Source organism: Schistocerca cancellata, chromosome 1 (assembly GCF_023864275.1).
Source record: "Schistocerca cancellata isolate TAMUIC-IGC-003103 chromosome 1, iqSchCanc2.1, whole genome shotgun sequence".
NCBI classification, from domain to species: domain Eukaryota; kingdom Metazoa; phylum Arthropoda; class Insecta; order Orthoptera; family Acrididae; genus Schistocerca; species Schistocerca cancellata.
This window is the reverse complement of record NC_064626.1, coordinates 700,939,436-700,956,033: the sequence shown is the minus strand read 5'-3', so window position 1 is coordinate 700,956,033 and position 16,598 is coordinate 700,939,436. Positions and strand designations below refer to the sequence as shown.

General features: G+C 48.4%; 1 protein-coding gene across 1 annotated transcript in view; it reads left to right on the top strand.

Moving 5' to 3' along the window:
* LOC126184573 (acylamino-acid-releasing enzyme-like) overlaps positions 1-16,598 on the top strand; it is a 134,521-nt gene that overhangs the window by 8,880 nt on the left and 109,043 nt on the right. Inside the window, exon 4 of the mRNA XM_049927007.1 lies at positions 2,623-2,768. Within this exon, the coding sequence (XP_049782964.1) occupies positions 2,623-2,768 (146 nt within the window). The remainder of the gene's footprint in view (positions 1-2,622; positions 2,769-16,598) is intronic.

The window sequence follows — 16,598 nt, the reverse complement described above, 5'->3', positions numbered from 1 at the left end:
GGCAATGGATTCAGATGGATCTCTTCCGGGGGCTGAAAGCCTCCATTGCTCCACTAGTGTTCCGTTGTTTGTTCCCAATGCTTTTACATGGGTTTCAGAATGCCATTGTTTTTTTTTTTTTTTTACGCCGATGATTCTAAATGTGCTCATGAGATATGCTTTCACATGTTCCATTGACACGGAACATCGTCTCTTGCGCGCCATGTGTGGGGTATTGACTGCGGAATCGATGGCCATTGTTGGGCCCTCTGTTTTATTAAATGCTCCTCCCCCACCTCATTTTCATTATGTAAGGACTCAGTGACTGGCCTTCAGGATATCACTCAGTGGTTTTCCCGCTATCCCTTAAGCTCTGCCATCCACAACCTTCTTGCTGATCGTGGTGCCACTGCTTGTGTGGTTTACTTCCTTTGCGTTCCTGGTCACATTGGTATCCCAAGTAATAAACTTATAAACTTGCTGATCATCTTGTTTTGGGAGCGGGGGGGGGGGGGGCGCCATCTACCTCCCCCCCCCCCCCTTTTCTCCGTGACTCCTCTGGGAGCAGATTTGTGGCCTTACATGAAGTCATGAAGTCCCTTTTCACTCAATTGTGGGCAGATTCTTGGGAGGCTCCCCCTCCCGCGGCTAATAAACTTTGTGCCTTCAAGGAGACTCCCTCCAAGTGGCGTTCCTCCCTCTGCCTCTCCCGGTGGAATCTACCATCTTCATATTGGCCATACTAGGTTGACCTACGGGTTTTTACTCCAGAATGAGCTCCCCTCCCATCTCCCCCCGCCCCCCCCCTCCCCCTTTATAGTTATGCGGCTCCACTCACAGTGATCCATATTTTGCTGGACTGCCCCTGCTACGGCCTTTCACACTTAACATGCCCATCTACCTTCCTTGTTTTGGCTGTTGGCGGACAAACTTTGCATTATTACATCTGTCCTCAGTTTTCTTCACAAAAGTGATATGTTCTCTCAGGTATAAGTTCTTGAATTTTCCTCTGGAATTTGAGTCCCTCAGTTAGCGTAGGCATTGGTTGTTAAGGCCTTGACCTTGCCTCCACTCCAGCCAGGTTCTCTCCGCCTTTTCCCTACATTTTATATGGTGTATTGTGCTGTTTTGTTTCCTCTTTTCTTGTAGTTAGTGTCCTTCTGTACTTAGCATTATTGGGGCATCCCTGTTCTCCTTGTTTCCACCCCCCTCCCCCCCCTCCTGTTCTCTCCTCTTCCTGTTGCCCTGATGTCCCTTTTCCTCTTTGTTTGCACGTTATCCTTGCCCCTCAACTGGACTGTGCTGTTTGTGTTATTCCTCCATTGATTTATACCACCTTAGATCATGGGATCATTGACACCTCAGTGTGGTCCCCTCCCCCAAATCAATGGATAAACCAAACAACCAATATTTACTCTGGTGAGATAAATATTTCTTTTGGTATCCTCTGGTGATTTACTTTCAAATTGTCGATATAACAGCACCAACACTGTGGTTATATTTAGATGATGCAGTTGCTATCCACCGTGAGCATTTGTCGATGCCTGTGGCAAGGTTGCACCAGTCATCTTTCTGGAAATTCCTCCATGGTCTAAGAAAAGATATGATGATGTAGTCTGGATACCAAGCACAAGGATGACTGGCCAATGTTGGCTTTTTGGGAAGTTACGGAGCACCTTCCTGCTGGCATGTTGTAGTTCATTTGCAGTTTACTTTCAGACTTGACTGTAAAACAACTGTATTGGTATAAAACCATATTTCTGACATGTGCCTCTAAATTGCGTTAATTGACTGCTTACTTAAAAGTGTTTGTTTTTTCCATGATGAACATCCCATGTGGCATTTTTATTCTTTTTTGTTTCCATGTGTGCAGTATTAATGTTTTAATTTGTTCATTTTCACCCATTCATTCATTCATTCTTTTTTGCTTATTTATTGATTAATTCAGTCATTGTGTTCAGAGAGCCCATCAACGAATACACTAAAAAAAGAGAAGCAGATTTTACAAACTTAATCCGTACACTGCATTAGCAATGAACTATCACTGTACTGCCTGATAATATTTGTGCTTATGCTAACTGTTTGTAAGCTAAAAAATTCAGGGGAAAGCTGCTGCTTTCTCGGTTGTATTAATTAGTCCTTGTTTATTGTTTGTAGTGCCGTGAGACTGGCTGTGGAGCTATTTTAGATAAATAAGTAATAGTCTGTGATTCAAAAATGGCTATGGCAGGTAAAGGCAGTAAGTGATCTGTTTTAATGGCACTGCTACATTCTTGCCTAAGATGAGGAGCCTTATTTCTTGATACATCCATCCATCAAGCTTTAGATTTTCTATGGTTGCCCAAAGTCTGTTGCAGTCAGTGTTGGGATGGTTTCTTTGCAAAAGAAAATGACCGCGACTTTCCCCACCTGATGTCTTGTTTGAGCCTGTTGTCAGTCTCCAATGGCAGTTTTTAAATTTTTATCTCAGTTTGTATGAGCATATTCATTTTGCTATCAGGCAATCATTTAATGTGTTTCAATTATTTTGCTATCTCATTATTAAAGTTTACATACAAGTACTTAGATATCCATCGTTTCATATTTTTACAAATTACATTGCATAAAAATTAATGTATTTGTTGGTATTTTCACCATTCTCAGCTGACTTTGGCTCATTCGAATGGTCACCATGTGGTGAAAAGGTTCTGTACATAGCTGAAAAGAAATTGCCTAAAACTGAACCATTTTATAAACCAAAACCACTGGATACAAAGGGCAATGGTTCGGGTGATGCAAAGCCATTAAGAGTAAGTATAGAACCACTGGTAATACAGGGATTAACTCAATAATACTGTTTATACTTTCGCTTCATGACAGTAATTCACAGTGTGTTTTGATGTGCCCTTCTATTGCAGTAATCGGCATTCTGCCATAAGTATAATGAACCAAGATCTGTTTTGATGATATTTTTTTGGTATTTTTTTCCTGTCATTCCTTTCTTCTAATTGCTCTTTTATTTATGTTTGATTTGTGATTTTATTATCAGTGCGGTTCTGTAGTGGAAACAAAACTAACTGAAGCATTGTGTTAGATAAAAATTGAGTCCAGACTGGGACTCAAACCCAGAAATTTGCCTTCCAGGCAATTCTCTTACGACTTGATCTATTAAGATATGATTTGTAAGGCAGCCACACAGTTCCATTGTGCCAGCACCCCTCTCTTAATTACAGTGTCACAGAAGTTCCTCTGTTGGACTAGCACTCGTGGAAGAAAGGGTACTGTAGAGAAATGGTTTAACCACAGCCTATGGGTTTATTTTCAAAATGAATCTTGCACTTTGCAGCAGTGTGTGCACTATTTTGAGAGAGCAAGGGAAAGCAATAGATAGAATTTAGAATGATGGTAATTAATTTTCGTCACAGCGGGACCCACCTCCTCTTCCTCAAAATCACCCTCTCCAAACCTTCCAGGAATTTCTGACTTCCAGCCTTGCCTCTCACTCCTTCTTACAAAAACCGTAATCCTACTCCCAACATCACCACTGCTGAAGCCCAGGCTATCCGTGATCTGAAAGCTGACCGATCCATCGTCATTCTTCCGGCGGACAAGGGTTCCACGACCGTGGTACTTGATCGTCGGGAGTATGTGACTGAGGGACTGCGTCAGCTTTCAGACAACACCACATACAAAGTTTGCCAAGGTAATCCCATTCCTGATGTCCAGGCGGAGCTTCAAGGAATCCTCAGAACCTTAGGCCCCCTACAAAACCTTTCACCTGACTCCATCAACCTCCTGACCCCACCAACACCCCGCACCCCTACCTTCTACCTTCTTCCTAAAATTCACAAACCCAATCATCCCGGCCGCCCTATTATAGCTGGTTACCAAGCCCCCACAGAACGTATCTATGCCTACGTAGATCAACACCTTCAACCCATTACATGCAGTCTCCCATCCTTCATCAAAGACACCAACCACTTTCTCGAACGCCTGGAATCCTTACCCAATCTGTTATCCCCGGAAACCATCCTTGTAACCATTGATGCCACTTCCTTATACACAAATATTCCGCACGTCCAGGGCCTCGCTGCGATGGAGCACTTCCTTTCACGCCGACCACCTGCCACCCTACCTAAAACCTCTTTCCTCATTACCTTAGCCAGCTTCATCCTGACCCACAACTTCTTCACTTTTGAAGGCCAGACATATCAACAATTAAAGGGAACAGCCATGGGTACCAGGATGGCCCCCTCGTACGCCAACCTATTCATGGGTCGCTTAGAGGAAGCCTTCTTGGTTACCCAGGCCTGCCAACCCAAAGTTTGGTACAGATTTATTGATGACATCTTCATGATCTGGACTCACAGTGAAGAAGAACTCCAGAATTTCCTCTCCAACCTCAACTCCTTTGGATCCATCAGATTCACCTGGTCCTACTCCAAATCCCATGCCACTTTCCTTGACGTTGACCTCCACCTGTCCAATGGCCAGCTTCACATGGCCGTCCACATCAAACCCACCAACAAGCAACAGTACCTCCATTATGACAGCTGTCACCCATTCCACATCAAACGGTCCCTTCCCTACAGCCTAGGTCTTCGTGGCAAACGAATCTGCGTAAGTCCGGAATCCCTGAACCATTACACCAACAACCTGAAAACAGCTTTCGCATCCCGTAACTACCCTCCCGACCTGGTACAGAAGCAAATAACCAGAGCCACTTCCTCACCCCCTCAAACCCAGAACCTCCCACAGAAGAACCACAAAAGTGCCCCACTTGTGACAGGATACTTTCCGGTACTGGATCAGACTCTGAATGTGGTTCTCCAGCAGGGATACGACTTCCTCAAATCCTGCCCTGAAATGAGATCCATCCTTCATGAAATCCTCCCTACTCCACCCAGAGTGTCTTTCCGCCGTCCACCTAACCTTCGTAACCTCTTAGTTCATCCCTATGAAATCCCCAAACCACCTTCCCTACCCTCTGGCTCCTACCCTTGTAACCGCCCCCGGTGTAAAACGTGTCCCATGCACCCTCCTACCACCACCTACTCCAGTCCTGTAACCCGGAAGGTGTACACGATCAAAGGCAGAGCCACGTGTGAAAGCACCCACGTGATTTACCAACTGACCTGCCTACACTGTGAAGCCTTCTATGTGGGAATGACCAACAACAAACTGTCCATTCGCATGAATGGACACAGGCAGACAGTGTTTGTTGGTAATGAGGATCACCCTGTGGCTAAACATGCCTTGGTGCATGGCCAGCACATCTTGGCACAGTGTTACACCGTCCGGGTTATCTGGATACTTCTCACCAACACCAACCTATCCGAACTCCGGAGATGGGAACTTGCCCTTCAATATATCCTCTCTTCCCGTTATCCACCAGGCCTCAATCTCCGCTAATTTGTAGTTGCCGCCACTCATACCTCACCAGTCCTTCTTCGCCGATTCTCTCGACCGTCGGTACAGGTTGTATGTGTCTGCCCTGCTGCCCCCCGGAGTCCGCTTCCGTCGCCTGCTTCGACAATTGGATTTTGCCCTCCCTACCATCTTCAGAGAGGGTGAGAGCCCGACACCACCTTGGTTCCAGGCTCCGGTTCATATTTATCTCGACCTCAGCTCACTCCCAAAGGAGGGTACTCCAGCTGCAGTATATTGCTCACGGTTTGTCGAACTTCGTGCTCGACTTGCCGGTCACACCTTTATTTACACCGATGGCTCCAAAACTGACGATGGTGTCGGCTGCGCCTTTGTCGTCGGGGCCGCCACCTTTAAATACCGGCTCCTCGACCAATGTTCCAGCTTGACGGCCGAGCTTTTTGCTCTCCATCAGGCCATTCAGTATGCCCGCCGCCACCGCCATTCATCGTATGTACTCTGCTCTGACTCACTCAGTGCTCTTCAGAGCCTTGGCGCTCCCTATCCGGTCCATCCCTTGGTTCAACGGATACAGCAGTCCCTCCATTCTTTCGCTGATAATGGTTCTCCTGTCCGCTTTCTGTGGGTTCCCGGACATGTAGGAGTGCCTGGGAATGAGGCTGCGGATGCTGCGGCCAAGGCTGCAGTCCTCCTGCCTCGGCCAGCCTCCCATTGTGTCCCGTCATCTGACATTCGTGGGGACGTTTGTAAGAGGCTTGTGTCATTGTGGTGGGATGCTTGGTCATCCCTCCACGGCAACAAGCTCCGGGCAGTAAAACCGCTCCCAACTGCTTGGACAACCTCCTCCCGACCATCGCGGCGAGAGGAGGTCCTTCTGACCAGGTTGCGGATTGGGCATTGCCGGTTTAGCCACCGATACCTGCTCTCCGGTGACCCAACCCCGCAGTGCCCTTGTGGTCAGGCATTAACAGTGCGCTATATTTTATTGTCGTGTCCCCGCTTTAGTCAATCTCGTGTTGTCCTGTCCCTGCCATCTACTTTACCGGATATTTTAGCTGATGACGCTCGAGCAGCTGCTCGTGTTCTGCGTTTTATAACTTTGACTGGCTTGTCCAAAGACATCTAACTTTTTTACTTATTTTATCTGCATCTTTGTCAAGCCTTTCTGGTGTCCCCCCTTCCCTTGAGTTTTACTAGATTCCCTGTGCTCTAATAACTGTGACTGGGCGCTAATGACCTCAGTAGTTGAGCGCCCTTAAACCCCACCAAAAAAAAAAGTACCCATCTTGGCACAATACCTGTGTCCATTACCCCCCACCAGTCTCTAAATACGGTACAAGGTGTCATTTTTCACAGGGACCTCATCCTTCAAACTGATGAGGAACTTCGGGACAATCTCGGACGGCGGGGTGTTCACTTAGTTCGGCGTGTCCAGAAGGGTCCTAAAGACAATCGTATTGATACTGGTGCCTTTATCCTGGCCTTTGAAGGGGATACCCTCCCTGAGAAAGTTAAGATTATGGTCTATCGCTGTGATGTGAAGCTGTACATTCCACCTCCTATGAGGTGTTTTAAGTGCTTGCGCCACATGTCTTCCCGCTGTTCACAGACCCCTCTCTGTGGTGACTGTGGACGTCCACTCCATGAGGGGAGTCCCTGTGTTCCCCCTCCTGTCTGTGTAAATTGTCATGGTAGTCATTCTCCACGTTCACCAGATTGCCCAGTATATAAGAAGGAAAAAAAGATACAGGAGTATAAGTCCCTCGATCGTTTAACATACACAGAGGCCCGTAAGAAATATGCACGACTCCACCTTGTGTCCATGACATCTAGTTACGCCTTGGTTACATCTTCACCCCTTCCTCCCCCTTCCTTACCCCCATCCCAGACCTCTCTCCTCCCCCCCTCCCCTGCGGCTCCCACACCTTCTCCTCTGGGTGCTGCTCCCCCTCCCCAGCCGGAGAAGTGTCCCACTCCTTCGGCGTCTGCCGGTCAAGGGCGCCTCTCCCGGGATGCCCCTTCCCGGCACCTTCCAGGCCAAAGGTCTGCTGCTGCGCGACGACCGCAGAGCCGCGGTCTGTCGGCCCCCAGGTCACCTGGTCTCTTTCTGTTCCTGATCTTGCTGCAGCTGGCTCCTTCATGCCACACAGCCCTCCTCGATCTCAGCCTGAACGGAAGAAGAAACATAAGTCCCGGGACAAAGAGCCTCTGGTGTCACCAGAGGTCCCTTCCCCGACTTCACAACCGGATTCTGACCTGTCGTTCATGGATGTCGCCCCATCCTTGTCAGTGATGGGTGGGGACCCGGCGGTATGACTGGATTTAAAGTGTTCAGCCTCCATTTAAACCATCGTTCTGTGGTTCTCCAATGGAATTGTAATGGATACTATCGCCACCTTCCGGAATTGAAATCCCTTCTTTCGTCCTACTCTGCAGCTTGTGTGGTTCTCCAGGAATCTCATTTTACTGATGCTCACTTACCGACCCTCCGTGGTTTCCATGTTTTCTGTCGAAATCGGGTCGGACCCCTGCGGGCTTCTGGTGGCGTTTGTACATTGGTCCGTACAGACATTGCTAGCACGTGGATTCCTCTTCAAACTACATTGGAAGCGGTTACTGTTAGGGTCCACTTCGACTCTGCAATCACAGTTTGCAATCTTTATCTCCCTCCTGACAGGACTCTTACACCTGCTACCTTAACCGCCCTTCTTCAGCAACTTCCTCCTCCCTTCCTCCTCCTCGGGGATTTTAATGCTCATCATCCTTTGTGGGGCAGTGCCTTTCCATCTAGACGAGGTCTTCTTATAGACCAATTTATTGCAGACCACGACCTGTGCCTTCTTAATGATGGCTCCCCTACTCATTTCAGTGCCGGTCATGGTACCTTTTCTGCCATTGATCGCCGTCGAGCTTTGCAACACTTCAAGAGGCACCCATCCGTAGCCAGCCTTACTACCTTTAAACGCCTTCGCGCTAAAGCCCGTTATTTAATCAAACAGAGCAAGCGGATATGTTGGGAACGATTAGTTTCTTCCCTTGGTTCTACTGTCCCTCTGTCACGGGTATGGGCTACACTTCGCTCTCTCCAAGGTTGCCATCGGCAGTCCACCCTCGCAGGCCTTCACCTCCCAGATGGCATTTGTACGGACCCATTAGTTCTTGCAGAACATCTAGCGGCCCATTTTGCAGTGGCATCAGCGTCAGCCTCCTATCCAGCTGCTTTCCTTCATCAAAAACAGCGGGCTGAAGCTTCCACCTTATGTTTCACCCCTTGTGAGTCAGAATCTTACAACGAACCTTTTACTGAATGGGAATTTCTTTCTGCTCTATCTTCTTCTCATGATACGGCCCCTGGCCCAGATTCCATTCATAACCAACTGCTTCAACATCTCAGTGCTCCACAACGGCAACATCTTCTTTGGGTGTTTAACCGTATCTGGCTCCAGGGTGACTTCCCTTCTCAGTGGAGGGATAGCATTGTGGTTCCTGTCCTTAAGCCTGGTAAGAACCCCCTATCTGTTGACAGCTATTGTCCAATTAGTTTGACCAATGTTGTTTGTAAGTTACTTGAACGGATGGTAGCCCGTCGGCTCAATTGGGTCCTCGAATCTCGGGATCTATTGTCCCCTTACCAGTGTGGCTTTTGAGAGGGACGGTCTCCAATCGATCATTTACTCCGCTTGGAATCTGCAGTCCGGCAGGCTTTTTCCCAGCGCTGCCATTTGGTTGCAGTGTTTTTTGACCTTCGCAAGGCCTATGACACGGCCTGGCGCCATCACATCTTACTTACCCTTCATCAGTGGGGTCTTTGGGGCCCACTCCCGATTTTTATCCACCAGTTCCTGATCCATCGGTCATTCAGAGTCAGAGTTGGTACTGCTTTTAGTTCTCCACGGACCCAGGAGACGGGCATCCCACAGGGTTCTGTTTTGAGTGTCCTTCTTTTCCTCATTGCTATCGATGGACTTGTGGCCTCTGTCGGTCCATCGGTCGCCCCTGCCCTGTATGTGGATGATTTCTGCATTTGGGTTAGTTCCTCCTCAATGGCATTTGCGGAACGGCAGCTCCAGGTAGCTATACGGCGTGCCTCTGCATGGACCCTCTCACACGGGTTTCAATTCTCTCCTTCAAAATCGCGGGTGGTCCACTTCTGTCGCCATACTACGATCCACCCTGATCCAGAGCTCTATCTCGATGCACAACGATTGCCTGTGGTCCCACAGTTTCGTTTCCTGGGTCTTCTTTTCGACAACAAGCTCACTTGGTTGCCCCATATCAGACTCCTGAAGGTAGGATGTTTCCGTAAACTCAATGTCCTTCGCTTCCTTGCCCACTCCTCTTGGGGTGCGGACTGTTCCCTCCTCCTCCGTCTTTATCGTGCTCTAGTTCTGTCTCGCTTGGACTATGGTTGTCAAGTTTATGGTTCAGCTGCTCCTTCCACACTGCACGTGCTGGATCCAGTCCACCATCGTGGTATCCGTTTGGCCACCGGTGCCTTCCCTACTAGCCCTGTTGATAGTCTCCTGGTTGAAGCTGGGATCCCCCCCCCCCCCCCCCCCTTTCTGTTCCGCGGGTCCAGCTTCTGGTGTCTTATGCACTCAGTATCCGTTCCTCTCCTACTCATCCTTCCTATTCTATCCTGTTCCCAGACCATGGACGTTGCCCACCCGACTACCGCCCTCGGGCGTGTTTACCAGTTGGGCTGCGCCTTTCGTCTCTTTGCCGTGATTTTCAGCTTCCTTCTTTGTCCTGTCTTCCTCGCTCCCTCCCCTCTACCCCTCCTTGGTTAGTTCCTCGGCCTCGAATTCGGATGGATCTCCGGCGAGGTCCGAAAGATTCCATCCCCCCGGTGGTGTCCCGTTCCGTTTTCTGCCAAATTTTATGGGAGTTTCGGGATGCTGTTGTTTTCTTCACTGATGGCTCTAAATCTGCTGATCATGTGGGGTATGCCTTCACGTCCTCTGTCGGAACGGAAAATCATCTGCTGCCACCTACATGTGGGCTGTTTACTGCGGAATTGATGGCAATTTCCCAGGCCCTTACCTTTATTAAACAGTCCCAACACAACCGCGTTTTGTTATGTACGGACTCGATGAGTGGCCTTCTTGCTATTGACCGGTGTTTTTCGCGCCATCTCTTGGTCTCTGCCATCCATGACCATCTCGCTGATATTCACCGTGCTGCTTGTTCCATTGACTTCCTTTGGGTCCCTGGCCATGTGGGTATCCCGGGTAATGAGCTCGCTGATCGTTTGGCTGGGGGAGCAGTCAATTACCCTCGTTTTTTGTAACCCCTTCTGCATCAAATCCAACTTCGCACAGTCATGGGCCACTTCTTGGGAGGCTACTCCCCTGTCTAATAAACTTCGTACAATTAAGGTGACACCAGGCCCGTGGCATTCTTCCTTTCGCCTCTCCCGAAAGGACTCGACCACAGTGTGTCGTCTCCGCATTGGCCATACCAGGCTGACCCATGGTTTTTTTTTTGCGTGATGAGCCACCCCCACTATGTGGTTGTGGAGCCTTCCAGTCAGTGGCCCACATTTTGGTTGAATGCCCCCTTCTTTTGGCTCTGCGTGCTGAGTACAGGCTCCCCCACACTTTACCTTTGTTGTTGGCTGACGATTCCCGGATGGTCTCTCTGGTTCTCGGTTTCCTCCGGGAAAGTGGTTTTTATTCTCAGTTTTAAGGTTTTTAATCTCTCTCTGGTGTTGGGGCAGGGCGGTGAGTGTTTGGGTGTCTCCCACTGTAAGCTTTTGTGTGTCTATCGACCTGCCAGCAATTTTGTTTGGGAAGTCTCATCATCTTTGTTTTTAGATAATAGAGGGAAACATTTCACATGGGAAAAATATATCTAAAAAGAAAGATGATGAGACTTACCAAACAAAAGCGCTGGCAGGTCGATAGACACACAAACAAACACAAACATACACACAAAATTCTAGCTTTCGCAACCAATGGTTGCCTCGTCAGGAAAGAGGGAAGGAGAGGGAAAGACGAAAGGATATGGGTTTTAAGGGAGAGGGTAAGGAGTCATTCCAATCCCGGGAGCGGAAAGACTTACCTTAGGGGGAAAAAAGGACAGGTATACACTCGCGCGCACACACACACATATCCATCCGCATATACACAGACACAAGCAGACATTTGTAAAGGCAAAGAGTTTGGGCAGAGATGTCAGTCGAGGCGGAAGTACAGAGGCAAAGATGTTGTTGAAAGACAGGTGAGGTATGAGCGGCGGCAAATTGAAATTAGAAAATAGCGGAGATTGAGGCCTGGCGGATAGCGAGAAGAGAGGATATGCTGAAGGGCAAGTTCCCATCTCCGGAGTTCTGACAGGTTGGTGTTAGTGGGAAGTATCCAGATAACCCGGACGGTGTAACACTGTGCCAAGATGTGCTGGCCGTGCACCAAGGCATGTTTAGCCACAGGGTGATCCTCATTACCAACAAACACTGTCTGCCTGTGTCCATTCATGCGAATGGACAGTTTGTTGCTGGTCATTCCCACATAGAAGGCTTCACAGTGTAGGCAGTTCAGTTGGTAAATCACGTGGGTGCTTTCACACGTGGCTCTGCCTTTGATCGTGTACACCTTCCGGGTTACAGGACTGGAGTAGGTGGTGGCGGGAGGGTGCATGGGACAGGTTTTACACCGGGGGCAGTTACAAGGGTAGGAGCCAGAGGGTAGGGAAGGTGGTTTGGGGATTTCATAGGGATGAACTAAGAGGTTACGAAGGTTAGGTGGACGGCGGAAAGACACTCTGGGTGGAGTAGGGAGGATTTCATGAAGGATGGATCTCATTTCAGGGCAGGATTTGAGGAAGTCGTATCCCTGCTGGAGAACCACATTCTGAATCTGATCCAGTCCCAGAAAGTATCCTGTCACAAGTGGGGCACTTTTGTGGTTCTTCTGTGGGAGGTTCCGGGTTTGAGGAGATGAGGAAGTGGCTCTGGTTATTTGCTTCTGTACCAGGTCGGGAGGGTAGTTACGGGATGCGAAAGCTGTTTTCAGGTTGTTGGTGTAATGGTTCAAGGATTCCGGACTGGAGCAGATTCGTTTGCCACGAAGACCTAGGCTGTAGGGAAGGGACTGTTTGATGTGGAATGGGTGGCAGCTGTCATAATGGAGGTACTGTTGCTTGTTGGTGGGTTTGATGTGGACGGCCATGTGAAGCTGGCCATTGGACAGGTGGAGGTCAACGTCAAGGAAAGTGGCATGGGATTTAGAGTAGGACCAGGTGAATCTGATGGAACCAAAGGAGTTGAGGTTGGAGAGGAAATTCTGGAGTTCTTCTTCACTGTGAGTCCAGATCATGAAAATGTCATCAATAAATCTGTACCAAACTTTGGGTTGGCAGGCCTGGGTAACCAAGAAGGCTTCCTCTAAGCGACCCATGAATAGGTTGGCGTACGAGGGGGCCATCCTGGTATCCATGGCTGTTCCCTTTAATTGTTGATATGTCTGGCCTTCAAAAGTGAAGAAGTTGTGGGTCAGGATGAAGCTGGCTAAGGTAATGAGGAAAGAGGTTTTAGGTAGGGTGGCAGGTGGTCGGCGTGAAAGGAAGTGCTCCATCGAAGCGAGGCCCTGGACGTGCGGAATATTTGTGTATAAGGAAGTGGCATCAATGGTTACAAGGATGGTTTCCAGGGGTAACAGATTGGGTAAGGATTCCAGGTGTTAGAGAAAGTGGTTGGTGTCTTTGATGAAGGATGGGAGACTGCATGTAATGGGTTGAAGGTGTTGATCTACGTAGGCAGAGATGCGTTCTGTGGGGGCTTGGTAACCAGCTACAATGGGACGGCCGGGATGATTGGGTTTGTGAATTTTAGGAAGAAGGTAGAAGGTAGGGGTGCGGGGTGTTGGTGGGGTCTGGAGGTTGATGGAGTCAGGTGAAAGGTTTTGTAGGGGGCCTAAGGTTCTGAGGATTCCTTGAAGCTCCGCCTGGACATCAGGAATGGGATTACCTTGGCAAACTTTGTAAGTAGTGTTGTCTGAAAGCTGACGGAGTCCCTCAGCCACATACTCCCGACGATCAAGTAACACAGTCGTGGAACCCTTGTCCGCCGGAAGAATGACGATGGATTGGTCAGCCTTCAGATCACGGTTATCCTGGGCTTCAGCAGTGGTGATGTTGGGAGTAGGATTAAGGTTTTTTAAGAAGGATTGAGAGGCAAGGCTGGAAGTCAGAAATTCCTGGAAGGTTAGGAGAGGGTGATTTTGAGGAAGAGGAGGTGGGTCCCGCTGTGACGGAGGACGGAACTGTTCCAGGCAGGGTTCAATTTGGATAGTGTCTTGGGAAGTTGGATCATTAGGAGTAGGATTAGGATCATTTTTCTTCGTGGCAAAGTGATATTTCCAGCAGAGAGTACGGGTGTAGGACAGTAAATCTTTGACGAGGGCTGTTTGGTTAAATCTGGGAGTGGGGCTGAAGGTGAGGCCTTTGGATAGGACAGTGGTTTCGGATTGGGAGAGAGGTTTGGAGGAAAGGTTAACTACTGAGTTGGGGTGTTGTGGTTCCAGATTGTGTTGATTGGAATTTTGAGGTTTTGGAGGGAGTGGAGCTGGAAGTGGGAGATTGAGTAGATGGGAGAGACTGGGTTTGTGTGCAATGAGAGGAGGTTGAGGTTTGCTGGAAAGGTTGTGAAGGGTGAGTGAGTTGCCTTTCCGGAGGTGGGAAACCAGGAGATTGGATAGTTTTTTAAGGTGGAGGGTGGCATGCTGTTCTAATTTGCGGTTGGCCTGTAGGAGGATGCTCTGAACAGCCGGTGTGGATGTGGGAGAGGAAAGATTGAGGACTTTTATTAAGGATAGGAGTTGACGGGTGTGTTGATTGGCTGAGTGGATGTGTAGGTGAAGGATTAGGTGGGTGAGTGCAGTGGATTGTTCAGTTTGGAACTGGTATAGGGACTGATGGAAAGAAGGGTTGCAGCCAGAGATGGGAACTTTAAGTGTGAGGCCTTTGGGGGTGATGCCAAATGTCAGACAAGCCTGAGAAAATAAAATATGAGAGTGTAATCTGGCTAGGGCGAAGGCATGTTTGCGGAGGGAATGTAAATAAAACTTAATGTGGTCGTTGTGGAGGTGTTGTGAGGCTGACATGGTACTAGAAGGTGGAAAGTGTAACATGGCTGAAATGAAAATGAAAATAAATATAAAAATATATGGGGAGAGATAAAGGTGAAATAGAAAGCAAATATATATATATATATATATATATATATGAATATAATAGAGGGAAACATTCCACGTGGGAAAAATATATTTAAAAAGAAAGATGATGAGACTTACCAAACAAAAGCGCTGGCAGGTCGATAGACACACAAACATACACACAAAATTCTAGCTTTCGCAACAAACTGTTGCCTCATCAGGAAAGAGGGAAGGAGAGGGAAAGACAAAAGGATATATATATATATATATATATATATATATATATAATAGAGGGAAACATTCCACGTGGGAAAAATATAATTAAAAAGAAAGATGATGAGACTTACCAAACAAAAGCGCTGGCAGGTCGATAGACACACAAACATACACACAAAAATCTGCTTTCGCAACCAACGGTTGCCTCGTCAGGAAAGAGGGAAGGAGAAGGGAAGACAAAAGGATATGGGTTTTAAGGGAGAGGGTAAGGAGTCATACCAATCCCGGGAGCGGAAAGACTTACCTTAGGGGGAAAAAGGACAGGTATACACTCGGGCACACACACACATATCCATCCGCATATACACAGACACAAGCAGACATTTGTAAAGGCAAAGAGTTTGGGCAGAGATGTCAGTCGGGACGGAAGTACAGAGGCAAAGATGATGTTGAAAGACAGGTGAGGTATGAGCAGCGGCAGATTGAAATTAGAAATTAGCGGAGATTGAGGCCTGGCGGATAGCGAGAAGAGAGGATATGCTGAAGGGCAAGTTCCCATCTCCGGAGTTCTGACAGGTTGGTGTTAGTGGGAAGTATCCAGATAACCCGGACGGTGTAACACTGTGCCAAGATGTGCTGGCCGTGCACCAAGGCATGTTTAGCCACAGGGTGATCCTCATTGCCAACAAACACTGTCTGCCTGTGTCCATTCATGCGAATGGACAGTTTGTTGCTGGTCATTCCCACATAGAACGCTTCACAGTGTAGGCAGGTCAGTTGGTAAATCACGTGGGTGCTTTCACACGTGGCTCTGCCTTTGATCGTGTACACCTTCCGGGTTACAGGACTGGAATAGGTGGTGGTGGGAGGGTGCATGGGACAGGTTTTACACCGGGGGCGGTTACAGGGGTAGGAGCCAGAGGGTAGGGAAGGTTGTTTGGGGATTTCATAGGGATGAACTAAGAGGTTACGAAGGTTAGGTGGACGGCGGAAAGACACTCTTGGTGGAGTGGGGAGGATTTCATGAAGGATGGATCTCATTTCAGGGCAGGATTTGAGGAAGTCGTATCCCTGCTGGAGAGTCACATTCAGAATCTGATCCAGTCCCGGAAAGTATCCTGTCACAAGTGGGGCACTTTTGGGGTTCTTCTGTGGAAGGTTCCGGGTTGAGGAGATGAGGAAGTGGCTCTGGTTATTTGCTTCTGTACCAGGTCGGGAGGGTAGTTACGGGATGCAAAAGCTGTTTTCAGGTTGTTGGTGTAATGATTTAAGGATTCCGGACTGGAGCAGATTCGTTTGCCACGAAGACCTAGGCTGTAGGGAAGGGACTGTTTGATGTGGAATGGGTGGCAGCTGTCATAATGGAGGTACTGTTGCTTGTTGGTGGGTTTGATGTGGACGGACGTGTGAAGCTGGCCATTGGACAGGTGGAGGTCAACGTCAAGGAAAGTGGCATGGGATTTAGAGTAGGACCAGGTGAATCTGATGGAACCAAAGGAGTTGAGGTTGGAGAGGAAATTCTGGAGTTCTTCTTCACTGTGAGTCCAGATCATGAAAATGTCATCAATAAATCTGTACCAAACTTTGGGTTGGCAGGCCTGGGTAACCAAGAAGGCTTCCTCTAAGCGACCCATGAATAGGTTGGCATACGAGGGGGCCATCCTGGTACCCATGGCTGTTCCCTTTAATTGTTGGTATGTCTGGCCTTCAAAAGTGAAGAAGTTGTGGGTCAGGATGAAGCTGGCTAAGGTAATGAGGAAAGAGGTTTTAGGTAGGGCGGCAGGTGATCGGCGTGAAAGGAAGTGCTCCATCGCAGCGAGGCCCTGGACATGCGGAATATTTGTGTATAAGGAAGTGGCATCAATGGTTACAAGGATGGTTTCC